At 41.1% G+C, this 13354-nt stretch overlaps 2 protein-coding genes across 6 annotated transcripts; one reads left to right on the plus strand and one right to left on the minus strand.

Moving 5' to 3' along the window:
* Positions 1-1625: 1625 nt before the first annotated feature.
* On the plus strand, positions 1626-7761 carry LOC103981397 (WRKY transcription factor SUSIBA2). 5 transcript variants are annotated; one of them, XM_009398122.3, is made up of 7 exons: positions 1626-2136; positions 3821-4015; positions 5423-5498; positions 5592-5963; positions 6049-6214; positions 6305-6463; positions 7141-7761. In XM_009398122.3, the coding sequence occupies exons 1-7, from the start codon at positions 1861-1863 to the stop codon at positions 7703-7705; spliced, it is 1809 nt and encodes a 602-aa protein (XP_009396397.2). In that variant the 5' UTR covers positions 1626-1860; the 3' UTR covers positions 7706-7761. The 5 variants fall into 5 exon arrangements, with proteins under 5 accessions (XP_009396397.2, XP_009396393.2, XP_009396394.2 ...); XM_009398119.3 differs by having other exon boundaries at positions 1678-2136; positions 5571-5963; XM_009398120.3 differs by having other exon boundaries at positions 1678-2136; positions 5423-5486; positions 5571-5963.
* A 128-nt stretch (positions 7762-7889) lies between these two features.
* LOC135609978 (polyol transporter 5-like) lies at positions 7890-10212 on the minus strand. Its single transcript, XM_065103846.1, has 2 exons — positions 9978-10212; positions 7890-9520 (listed from the first exon to the last, which is right to left on the minus strand). Exons 1-2 carry the CDS (start codon positions 10102-10104, stop codon positions 8106-8108), a joined length of 1542 nt encoding a protein of 513 aa, XP_064959918.1. The 5' UTR covers positions 10105-10212; the 3' UTR covers positions 7890-8105.
* Positions 10213-13354: the final 3142 nt, after the last annotated feature.

Genomic DNA, 13354 nt, shown 5'->3' on the forward strand with positions numbered 1-13354 from the left:
TCTCTTTTTCTACGTGGTCACAGTTTCCATCGTTCGCACGCTCCTCTCTCATGCATTTCTTCACTTTTTTTTGTAATTAATTAGATTTGGACTCAATGTCGAAATCAATCAGTCCAAACCCACCAGCTGGACCCAACAATCAAGTGATAGTAACATGTTGACATAAGCCTGATGTGTGGGAGATTACATTCGTATTATGTCTCCTTGATGGTAATCGTGAGATTTCAATTCACAACTAATTCTAATGTACCAACTAAGGCACTTACTACGACTGATAGCAAAATCATAATAAGATCATCATCGTTATTTATCCTTTTTTAATATTAAAAAAAAACATAAATCGTACATGCAAATTATGGCCTCTCAAGACGCGAGGGACCAATCCTACTTATTACTATATAGTTTGTCATTGCCAATATACATATAAAAATATACTAATAGTCATAGTTAGCAATGATTAACTTTAATTATTATTTTTTCTTTCGATGAATGTCAATGGAAAAAAGAAAGATCGGACAATCATTGACCATGTCCTCTCACGTTTAATTCACTACGTATTATAATATGCTCACCAATGTCTCTTTGGAAGAAGACTTAGAAGAAACCGATGAGCCCCACCACAGCCGCAATACCTCCCTTGGGTTTCTCCATCAGAATAAAATGGTACGTCCTGCCATCATTATTACCTAAGAAATCAAAGCCCACAACTTCTGATTGCTCGCCTGTGGACGAACCCCACGTCGTACTAAAATATGCTGCACTTAACCTCGGAATAGTTTGAGCTGATGTCACAACCACGAACGATTGATTAGTAGCCAACAATTCACTCGATCGACAACTTCATAGGTTCACTCGTGAAGGAGATGTATGATTTATGAACTAAATAGTAGCATGGTGAACGTATGATTGATTAGTAAACGTTAGGTGTATTTGATGCATCAAAAGGATCGAATGAGACAAACTGTGGGTTGGGTAATGTACCACCTACTCACATGAGCTCCTCGATTCAAGAATCATTCCATGCTTTTCTTAAACTCAAATTGCTCATATTTTAGACTCCATGCATTCATTCATTGTAAGGCAATTCGATCATTCATTTACTGATTTTTATTTTTAGATTTACTAATGCTTCTTTTTTTCTTTAGAAAAAAATCCTTGTTTTTATGATATTACAATAATAATAATAATAATAATAATAATAATAATAATAATAATAATAATATGCTGTCATGTTGTTATGAAGAAAAAATAATGTTACAATTTCATTGATAATGAACGATATCTATGATGATTATTATTTTAATTAGTAAAATAAATGAAAATCAAATTCAAATATTATTAGTAATCATGAAAATATATGTAAAAGATATATATTAATGTATCTTCCCACAGCTACGGCTTACTGACACCACAAACTGTACCCACAGCTTTCGTACCCACTTTTCTACCTCATTTACTCTCCCCCTCAATGATTTCTTAATCACAAGTTTTGATCACTAATCATTCGCTTCTGTGAGGGAAGACTCGGATCACGTGAATCTCTCATGCTCTTAACATGGGGAACGAACAGGGGGCATAACAGTCAATTCAACCGGTGTCTCGTTCGCCTGAATCGCGAGGGGCATCTCGATATTTCAAGTCGTAGGTAGGGGTAGTTATGTCAGTTAGAAATCCCCTTCAATTAATGGGGCCTTTCAAGTCAACCGCGTCGCAGAGCGATTGTCGCTGACAAGCACTGTATTTCCCAAATTGCCCCTCCCATCATTGCCTAAATCCCCCGACCTGTCCGCGCCCTTCGGTTCTCTCCGTCTTCCCCACTGTCACTCTCCCCTACCTCCTCACTTCCGGTTGGATCCAGAAATGGAGGGGAATCCCGAGTCGGCGGCGGGAGATCTCGGCTGCGGAGCGGCGGAGAGCCGTCCTCCGGCGCCGGAGCTGCGATTCGAGGGATCCGGCGATGGGAAGGAGGGGAGGCCGGATCCTGGGGCTTCTCCGCTCGCCGGAGCGAACGGGGCCAGGTACAAGTCGATGTCGCCGGCTCGGCTCCCGATCGCGCGGGCGCCGTGCCTCACGATACCTCCCGGGTTCAGTCCCTCGGCGCTGCTCGAATCTCCTGTCCTCCTCACCAACATGAAGGTGCGCGATCTCTTCACATGCTCACTTTCTCTTTCTCCTCTATTTCTTGCTTCGCTTCATCGATTTTTTCCTGCATTTATTGTTCGAATGTCGAGTATTTGTTGATGGTTTCTTTGCTTGGTGCGAAATGAAATCCCTTTGCCAGCGAATCTCCCAGGACGCGAGCTTCTGGTTGGCAAGGAGAAACCTTTCTTTTCCTTTTTGATATGGATTTTTTTGTTTATAAAGTGTACATAAAAGAAAATTTCATGTCAATCAGGTAAATATTCTCCACTCATGGATGACTAGAGTAATACAGAGGAGTGACATCAGAATCTTTTCCTTTTAGGTTGTCTTCGGTGTGTGCATTTGATGCCTTTATTGGCTTTGTCAGCTGAGTTGATGTGCACTGTTAACTCGATCTGTAGATAGTTCATGAAATCTACACCGTGTTCTTCTTTATTTAAGAGGGCTGCTACTTTTTAGCATTGGATTGAGAAAGCAAAGTTGGTGGAATCGCATTATCTTTGGTCTTTAAATAGATTCTTATTCTCACTTCATTCCATTCTGTTTCCTTACCTTTATTCCGGTATATGTTTTGTGAAATCGTATTAAACGCACGCTTTGGTGTGAGTTCGATTGGGAACCTCTCCTACTCTTAAAAGCCTCCAGATCGTCCTTGTTCCGACGGACTTGTGGTTCCAAAACCCATCTTTTTGTGGGTTCTCAGCTGTTTCTGCTTTGTTGTGTGAGCTTTTCCATATGTTCATTCTTGTTCATCTTTGAAACATCAAAATATATGTGCAACTCTCGAGAGAACTCTAGTTAAAAAAATTGGTTGGATAGAGGTAATTCATGTACTTATTCTCATGGGGTTTTAGTGGGTAGAATCTGTTACAAATTGATTTTTAGTTTCATGAGGTCTTTACGCTGTGATGTGAGGGCGGATTCAAAAGGCCGATGGCATTTAAGAGCATATATATTAGAAATTTGGTTAAGGAAGCCAGTAAAATGTCCGTTCCTCTTATGCGCACTCTGTTGAATTGCAATTGTCTTGCTTCAGTGTCAAATAATGGTATTGTCTACTTCATGGTGATTTATTGATGTAGATTTAGTTTTTTTTTTTATGAGCAAAAGAAAGTATATGTCTAAAATTACATAAAAACGGAGGTATTCGTAACTATTACATTTGTAATTCTCAGAGCTTCCTTCAGCTGGCTTTAATCTGTACGCAATTCTTTATCCATCTTAAATGCTGTGTTGACTGCCTTATATATGAGTAAAAGCTCTAGGCTGAGTTTCAATCCGAGTGTCCACGACCGGCACTATGGTATTACTGTCACTTCCATTCCTATATATCTTCCAAAGGCCTGTCTGTCTTTGTTTGCTTCAAATTCTTAAAACCCTAGAGAAGTTAAAACATTTGGTTCCTAGCATCTCAATCGTGTTTCTTTGGTGAATAATTTTACTTTGTTTTATAGTAGTTTTGGAATAAAAGTCCATGTTATATCAAATCAAAGACAAGTTGTGACAGTCATCCTGATCATTCATCCCTCGATAACTTGGGTTGCTGGGACGGTCATCTATGCTGTTCGAGAAGCTTGTATCTTTTACATTTCTTGTAATAGATTAATATACTTAAATCTCAACCGCAGAACTAGGAAGTCGAAATTGTTATTTATATTCTGATATTCTTTTTTTGCAGGCTGAGCCTTCTCCAACTACCGGAACCTTCAATATGTGCTCTATCATGGATAAAACTGTTTGTATTGAGGTATCATCTTCTACAAGGGATACTTCAGATGTCAATGCATATGATGGAGGGAATTCTGGAGATTTTGAGTTCAAACCCCATGGCAGAGCATCTTATAATCCTGACTTATCCTCATTAAAACCTTCGGTAATTTCCATTCTTTTTTTCGGTAACTTAGATAAAGCATTAGTGTGCATTTTTCTTGAGAAAAAAATCCCCTCTTTTTGCCTTGTGCTAATAACTTTCTGTGAAGTGTGATTTCCTGTGTGAGAGAGATAACAATATGAACTTGTTTCACAAAGTCCACCAAGAAAATGAAAAGGCGTTGAATGACAACCAAATTTCAGCTGATCTGTTGGTAATAAAATGACAGACAACAGATGGTCTGATCTGCTCAGCTTAATTATACAGAAATACAGTGAGAATAAACAGTAGTTCAGGAACTCTAAGAGTATGCAAATTAGAAGAATAAGATAGAAGAAAATAAGAGCCACATAGCATAGCAACTAGAAAAATGCTTTTATTTTACCACAAAACACTGATATGCATCCTCTATCGCACCAACTAAGCACCTTTCTTCAAGTAACTCACTACTAGAAAATAGGACTGCTGAAGTTTCAATGAGAAAGATACTTACACCTTTCTAAGTCTTTCATTGACTAGCCCAATTAGTTATGTGCATCACCGTATAACACAACTATGTCGATTTAGTTTGGTAATACACTAGACATGGCCAATCCATTTATTATTAGGTTAAAAATTAAATCCTCAACAAACATTCTATTAGACATATACTGATAACCAGTCTGAGAATCCATATAATAAATGAATATAATATGGGAGTTGGGTACTTCAATTATGGAAAGAGTAGATTCATGAGAGGATATTTCATAATGATTGTTCTAGTTTAATATGTTTATTTTTTTTCCAAGTAAATCACATGGCTTTGCCCAAGTACCTTGGATAATCTGGTTGGTTTTTGATCTATTAGAGGATTCTGGTCCATATTTCTCTTTTCTTTTGCTTTAAGGTCTCTAGATGCCAATATTCACACTTGCTCAAGTTTTCAAATTCTTTTCCAAATAGTTTGACAGCCTTGATAATTACAGTTTACTATTTGACTCTGAAATTTAATGTTACACCTTGGAATGGATTGTAGATTTTCCAATATGATGTGAAAAAAAAGCATGACAGCGACAAAGTGAATAATATGCTCAGAATGCTTCTCCTTGCTATTCAAGTCAACTGTTAAGCTTTTTTGTGAATATATTAACAACGACAGGGGCACTTGAGAATTAGTGGTGGACCTCTGCAGCTATGCTCAGTTGTAAGAGCTCACAGTTTTGCTGCATGTATGCTGCAGTTGTACACATAATTGATGCAACTGACTAATTTCTGCTGCCTAATTTTACTGCATCATAATATGTCATAGACCAATGTTTTTTGACATTTTGGAGTTGCATTCTACTTTTCTTTCATCAAAAGGATATGCTATTTTCAATGCAAATGACCACTTGTTGTAATGCTTGTTATATACCATGTTCTTTGTTGTAGGGATCTGTAGGCTTGATCCAAGAAGAGAACATGCCTTCTATGCAGATTCCAAGTCAATCTCAAGGTCAGTGCAGAGGTACCTCCAAAAATGAACCAACTCTGTTGGCTTCAGCTCCAAATTCAGTTACTGAAATGTCCAATGTGACAGCTAGCCTACCATCTGAAGCAGGTTCTGGTGAGTTACAACAGGCAAAAAGTTTAGAGCAAAGTACACAGATGTTACAGTCAGATCCCAGTGAACCTACTCCGTCAAGTATACTTGAAAGATCTGCAGAAGATGGTTATAACTGGAGAAAATATGGGCAGAAGCATGTCAAAGGTAGTGAATATCCTCGGAGCTACTACAAATGCACACATCCTCATTGCCAAATGAAGAAGCAAATAGAACGTTCTCAAGATGGACAGATCACTGAAATCATCTATAAAGGTCGGCATGATCACCCTAAGCCCCAGCCTAATCGTCGCTCAGCAATTGGGGCAGTTCTCTCCAGCCAAGAAGAGGAAAAACCTGCCGAATTTTCTTCTTTGATGGGTGCTGAAGGTAGGGGATTTTCATGAGCGGATACTGTATCCTTTTCATCAATTTTTCACTTACTCTTCTCTCATCCTGGAGCATGAATTTCCAGATAAATCAGCAAATGTGCCATTCCACATTACTCATCAGGTTGATCCTAATGGTACGACCGAGTTGTCTCCTGCCTTGGTCAGTGAAAATGATGTTGAAATTGGTGGTGGGCAATCCAATAACTGCAATGAGGTTGTTGGAGATGGTGATCCGGAGTCAAAGCGCAGGTTGTCTCTCTTATTGTTAAAGTCCAAGGTTCACATGTAAAAGACAATCACATGATCTAACTGCTTGATTTTTGCAATATCGCTAAGCAGGAAGATGGAAAATGCTAACATTGAATCTGCTTCAATTGGCAAAATGAACCGCGAGCCACGTGTTGTAGTGCAAACTGTGAGCGAAGTTGATATCTTGGATGATGGGTATCGTTGGCGAAAATATGGGCAGAAAGTGGTTAAAGGAAATCCTAACCCAAGGTAATTTTCATCTTCTATGGTTAAATTATGTTTCGTATTGACTGATGATTGCTTCTTGTCTTGCCTACACTTGTTCTATGTTGCTTGTGACCTTATGGGAAAAAGTTAAAATAGTTTCTGACCTTTTAGCAAATAGTTAAAAAGTATAAAAGAAAAAAGTATGGTGCACGTTCAGGAGGAAACTTTGGAGATGGCTATGACTTGCACTTTTTAGAAATTATTATATTTGTTTCCAGGGATAGCCACCATTTGACAACAGGTAAAGTTTCTAGAATTTAACAGTCTTCTGACTGGAAAACTCTGTGGTATTATGCTTGTGCTACATTGGTATGTGCTAAGTTTCTTGTTTTCTTTTTCTTTAATACTTTTGTTCAATCTTCTTCTGATGTCCTTTTTATCTAGTCCCTGATGATTGCACATGAAAACTGAGATTTTGATAGTTTTGGTGTAAAAATTTTACGAAACAATAATTCCTCTTAACAGATAGACCTAAATTTTGCTATTTTACTTTATTGAGACATGCTTAGGATACCATGGTTGTGATCAAGGCTATAGATACTAGTATTGATACCCTTACCAAAATCATTGGACCGATGCAGTATAGTATGTCTTGGTCTATCAAAAAGAGATACTTAGGGGAAAAAACACATCTTTAACTCTTCCTGATTGACTTGCAGGAGTTACTACAAGTGCACAAATTCTGGTTGCCCTGTTAGGAAGCATGTTGAGAGGGCATCACATGATCCGAAGGCAGTGATCACGACCTATGAAGGAAAGCACAATCATGATGTCCCTGCTGCAAAAACAATTAGCCATGAAATGATCACAACTGGTGAAAGTTCTCTGAGTAGCCACAGTACAGCAGCTCTCGGTGGTATGATGAGGAATTGCGGCACCAGCACCAGAACCTTTCCCCACCCATTCACACAAATAGAGGAGAGTGACACAGTCAGCCTTGATCTTGGTGTTGGCATCATCCCCTGCCAAAGTAACATCTCAAATGAGCAGCAGCAGCCTTTAGAAATCGAACAGTTACAGCACTATCAACCACAATCCATGGATTGTGGCAAGCTGGTGATCCAAACGACCCCATTGTCTTCCCTCAATGGAAGTTCGCACACCACCAGAATTTATGAGTCTGGAGAAGATGAGGGTGAGGGATTTACATTTAAGGCAACTCCCATAGATCCTTCATCTAATTTGTATTACACGACTGCAGGAAATTTGGTAATGGGTCCATGAGATGTCTTCAAATGTTTGATGCCAAAATAAAGATTGGGTTGCCCTTCATCGATGAACTTTGTTTCACCAATCTTTCCTTTGTTTGCTCCATTCATTGGTGACCACTGTTTCTTTTGTTTTCGTATCTTGTGATCCATGATTAGATGTATCCTTCTTTGTCTTGTTCCATTATTTTGGACTCGCAAGTCAAAACTCATCTTAGATTGCATACCAACTTCGTTGACTTTCGAACACTTGGCCAGCGATGTTGTCATCGTCAAACCCAGAAGTCTTTGGTTGGCAGACTCCCTCCAATTCTTCCACTTGAAATGAAAATTTCTCATCTTAGCTCACAACATTTCATATATTGCTTTTTGGTACTTAAACTTCAATTTTCTTGGCAGAAAACCCCCTTCATTTATTATAATTTCTCGTTGCCTTGACTTGCGTTCGCCATCTCCACCCCGTTCGTCGCTTCCTTCGTGTTATTCCTCGTTCCAAACAAGTCCTCCATGTCCTCGAGCGTCCGCCCCCTCGTCTCCGGCAAGCACGCGAAGAAGAACACCCACGCCAACGCCGCGATCCCGCCGTAGAGGAAGAAACTGCCGCCGATGGTGATGGCCTTGTAGAGGGATATGAAGGTCATGGTGATCACGCCGCTGGTCACCCGGTTGACAGCCACCGCGATGCTCGCCCCCTGCGCCCGTAGCCTCAGGGGAAGGATCTCCGAGCTGTAGACCCAGGTGATCGGGCCCAGGCCGATCGAGAAGAAGGCGACGTAGGCCAGAATCGACGCGATGCACAGCACGACCGCCCACCGGAGCTGCCCGTCCGGGTGGTGGTCGATGAGCGTGAGCCCGAGGCCGAGCCCGGCCAGTGACAGGATCATCCCCCCGGTGCTGCTAAGCAGCAGCGGCCGCCGCCCGATGCGGTCCAGCAAGAAGGTCGCCACGAGGATGAAGAGAGTCTTGGTGACGCCGACCGCCACCGTGGTGCCGAGCAGCTTGTTCTTGTCGTGGATGCCGGCCTTCTGGAACACCCGGGGGCTGTAGAGCACCACCGAGTCGATGCCGGAGGCCTGCTGGAAGAAGTGGATCCCGACGGCGGTGAGCAGCACCCGCCGGACCGCCGGCGTCGGCCTGAGCAGCAGCTCCCTCCACACTCTCCCCCCCTGGTTCTTCTTGGGCGCGGGCACGACGTCGTCGTTGCAGCCCTCGGGGATGCCGGCGGCGGCCTTGATGTCATCCAGGCGGAGCTGCGCCTCCTCCGGGGTGTCAGAGGTCATGTCGAGGACCCGCCTGGCGTCGCCGAGGCGGCCCTGCATGACGAGCCACCTCGGGGACTCCGGCATTGCGAGGACGCCGAGGGCGAGGAACACGGACGGGATGGCGCCGACGCCGAGCATGAGACGCCAGCCGAGGGACTCGCGAAGGCGGGCGAATCCGTAGTTGGAGACGTAGCCAAGAAGGATGCCGGAGTTGATGAATACCTCAGGGAAGGAGGTGAGGAAGCCACGGGAGGAGGCCGGGGCGACCTCGGCGGTGTACACGGGGGCGATCATGAGGGCGTAGCCGACGCCGATGCCGGCGACGAAGCGTCCGAACATGAGGAAGGCATAGTTAACCGCGAAGCCCATGAGAAGGGCACCCACGAAGAAGATGCCGGCGGCAAAGACGATGGTGTAGCGTCGGCCGATCCAGTCGGAGGTGAAACCGGCGGCGTAGGAGCCGACGAGGGAGTAAAGGTTGAGGATCCCCAGGAGGATTTCCACCTGCGTGTCACTGATCTTGAGGTCATCCTTTATAAAGATTGCCGCTCCACTCATCACTCCAATATCTTTGGATGCAAGAAACAAAACACCACATCATCATCATCATCATCAGCTCTTCAGATGGTCAAAATAGCATAGTGTTGTATCCTTATAAATCAATCTTAGTCTTAATTTATTTTTGATATTAATAAATCATCATATGTTATGATATTATGATTTTTGATATTAATTATTCATTATTTATCATCGTCGATACAAAATAGACGATGATGGGACTTATAAGAAGACTCTGATTACTTTACTCGTTATGTCTATAAGGTAGAAGGTGACTGTGAGATTTATAAGATCTCTAAGTCTCAATCGAGATGAGACTTAATATGCTTATCAATGCCCACTATTAGTGAGTCAAAGGTCTTATCGTTCTTGTGAGACTTCAATTCCCTACTCGAGGGATTAGACGTGCTTATCGAATTTATAAGGCTTAGTAAGAAACAAAGCAGGGGTGAGTAGGATCCTGATTACCATATCCCAAGAGAATGGACGTCATGGAGGCGAGCATGGCGCACGCGAAGGCGAACCTCTTGCTCTTGCGCTTCGCCGGTGCGGCCACCATTCCGCGGTGGGAGTGGTCAGGGACTTCAGCAGCCATGTCGGCTTCTTTCTCTCTCTCTATCTGACCTCTTTACCCGAAGGTATGGAGTCGTGGACGAATGGGAGCTCACAGAGAGGCCTAAGCAGTGGCTGTGGGCAGTGGAGAGGAGAGCGCCGGGAAGGGATTAAATAGGCACGGGATCTCATCACATGGCCATCTCCAATGAACAGCAAATCTTCTCCTTTCCGAATGGGCTCGGATTGCGTGTATGAACACTGCGGACTCCTTTTGTCTTCTTATCTCGTCCTTACTGTGGCAAGACTTTGAGAGTTGACCGCAGACGTCGACATGTTATTAATATTAACAGTTCTTCTTATTGTTTGGAATCACAAACGTCTTCGGATTAATGAAATTACTGCTCTTCACTTTATTGTTGAGTTGTAATGAGATGTGTGTGTGGGAAGACAAGTATTAGGTGGTCTGTCTCGTCCTTGGAATTCTTGGACTGGTTAGCAACCAATGCTTTCTAATCATCAATTTAATGTACACTCATGTCATCAAATTTGTGGAAGCCTCAACAAAACATCATACGAAAGGTTATACAAAATATTATATCCGTAAGACTTCAATTACTTGATGAAAAGCTTCTGAGTATCAAATCACGCCCTTATCGTTTATCATTTGTTGATAGATGATATTAATTAATCTTTTGTTGGGAGTGCCTTCCAAGTCATGTTGGAGAGGAAGAAGCCAAGTAGATTCTCCACTAAGCAAGACACAGATTAGATTAGATTAGATGGCTACTTGTGGTGGCCGCCCACTTGCTAATGGAGGTCTCCTGATTTCAAGCTTGTGGGAGAAAACCTACCATGGCCTCCACAATCACACTAAACCATACAAATGAAATCAAACCAATATGGGCATGCAATCGTACAGATGAAGTGTTTAAGATATGCTTGATTTATAAGGAAATAAGTTTTGCATTTATGGGATGCATGACATGTTTATCTATGAAGCAGACAATGAAAGGTCGAACAAGTGTTCTGCCGACTAACATTACATATCTTCCGAAGATTCTGAGACCATGACATGACATAAGAGTCCATTCTCACGCAGCCTCCAACTTTTCACTCGTAACATTGTTATTGTATCTACTATGGATGGACCTATACACATTGTGTACATCTAAATTATGATGGTTCGTAGATGCATACATCACAAACAAACAATTTCATGCTTGTCAAAATACTTGATCATTAGTATTATGGTAGTTGAATTGGTACTATTACGATTCGATTACAAGAAGAATCATGTTATGTCAAAAAAGATTGAAGATATATCACAGTGTGTAGTCATCGTTTCTTTATGAAATAAATATCTGTAAAAAATGAACATCATGGAGACCTATCATAAGTGACAATAATTGATATGAGAATAGCTAATGCATAATAGAAAAATTATTGAGAATAAATCCGATGGATACTTCTTTAATGCTCAAGCTAAATCAATATTGAGTCAAGGAAGAAAAAATATATATAAATTGATCGAGGAAGAGTCTTAGTGAGAGAAGAGATTATTTGCAAAAGTGTTTATTCACCCATTGTATTGTTTCCTATTTTAATGATGATATGATAGATAAGTTGGTCGGGATATAATGACACCATAGATTTTAGAATCTGATTAGGTTCATCTAAGTGCCATTTATATGTCACATGGATCAAATACAAATGTAGAGCATCAAAGTGGATGCATCAAACATTGTCACGTAATTAATCCGTGTGATAGATTCTCAACTCTATCACTGCTCTGTCCATATCCACTCTATTAAGACCTTTACAACAAAAGTAAAAGGAAAGAGAGAAGGATAGCTAAGGCATCAATCACCAAATCCAAACCCCCCTTCCTACTCGAATCATCAACAGAAGGTGTGTGTGTATATAGATATATATATATATATATAGACACACACACACCTTTTGGTTGGGTGGGTGAAGAAGCGAGTCAAAGCCGTGGTGGAGCAGCCATCTTTTTGGGAGGATGGGGCGTTGATCTCGTGCTGCAATGTTATCCTCCCCCTTCAATCTTTATGGCGAAGGCATGGGCTGCATATGTCTCCGGTCAACGGGGAAAGAAGGCATGCGTGGACGTGGGGATCAACTCACCACAACACTTTTGGTTGAGGGTTGATTGGAGTCAAAAGAAGATGGGCCCGCGAACAATTATTTCCTGCCCTTCCCACGTCATATACACGACCCTTAATCCCCTGCTGAGAGACTTCTCTCACCTCGAGTCTTCTTCTTGTTCACCACCACCTTCTCATCTGCTGCTGCTGCAGCTGCTGCTGCATGGGAAGAGAGGGTGATTATTATTAGCTACTTAGTGGTGGTAGATTGGGTTGGTGATCAGATTAGTTTGGTGAAACGAGGATCTCTCTCTAAATGCAACATGGCATTTAGAGATCCCATCGTGTTGTGTCTTAGGGCACCTGATCTGAGATTAACCTTCGTGTGTCCCGTTCCGAGATCATGGAATTCTTCTTGGATTTGAATTTTAAGTCGTTTTACTTTGGACCAACGATTTCATTAAAGATATTAAGATAGAATAGCAAAAACATCCGGAGACCAGTAAGACAACTTTGACATTTCCGAGCAACAGATTTTATAAAAAAAATCTCAATATAAATTATTAATCTTTTACGTCTAAACTGCTATACTTGAAAATCTGCACCGTAAAATTCCAACCGCATAGCATAGTTATTTGATCTTGCTACTATATTTTTTCTATCCAAATCTCTATGAAATTTTTATGACAGTTTTGATACTTCCTAATAGCATATTTTCCTTTAGCTTTGTTAAAAAATTCTCAATATAAGCCATTGATCTTTTATGTCTAAACTGCTATACTTGAAAATCTACACTGTAAAATTTTAACCGCAGCACAGTTTGTTTGATATTGTTACTATATTTTTTCTATCAAAGCTTTATGAAATTTTTATGGTATTGTACCTTTGCTACTCAGTGGAGTAGGTGACCGGGTTGATGAGAAGACTACAATCCCAGAGGCAACCAAAACTATTATAAATTTATTTTAAGTTGAGGTGTAAACATTTCGAGTGCTCAGAAGTGTGAGCAAAAAACATGTATTCATGTTATCTTGTAATAAATATATGATGATAATATTGCTCTGTTACCGCTTTATGCAATATATACATTATAGATAATAATAATAAATCATAAACTCAAAATAGTGAATACAAGTTTTATGTATTTTGGTCCTATCATCTACGTTGCACGAGAATAAACTACAA

The sequence above is a fragment of the Musa acuminata genome, chromosome BXJ2-4 (genome assembly GCF_036884655.1).
Source record: "Musa acuminata AAA Group cultivar baxijiao chromosome BXJ2-4, Cavendish_Baxijiao_AAA, whole genome shotgun sequence".
Lineage (NCBI taxonomy): Eukaryota > Viridiplantae > Streptophyta > Magnoliopsida > Zingiberales > Musaceae > Musa > Musa acuminata.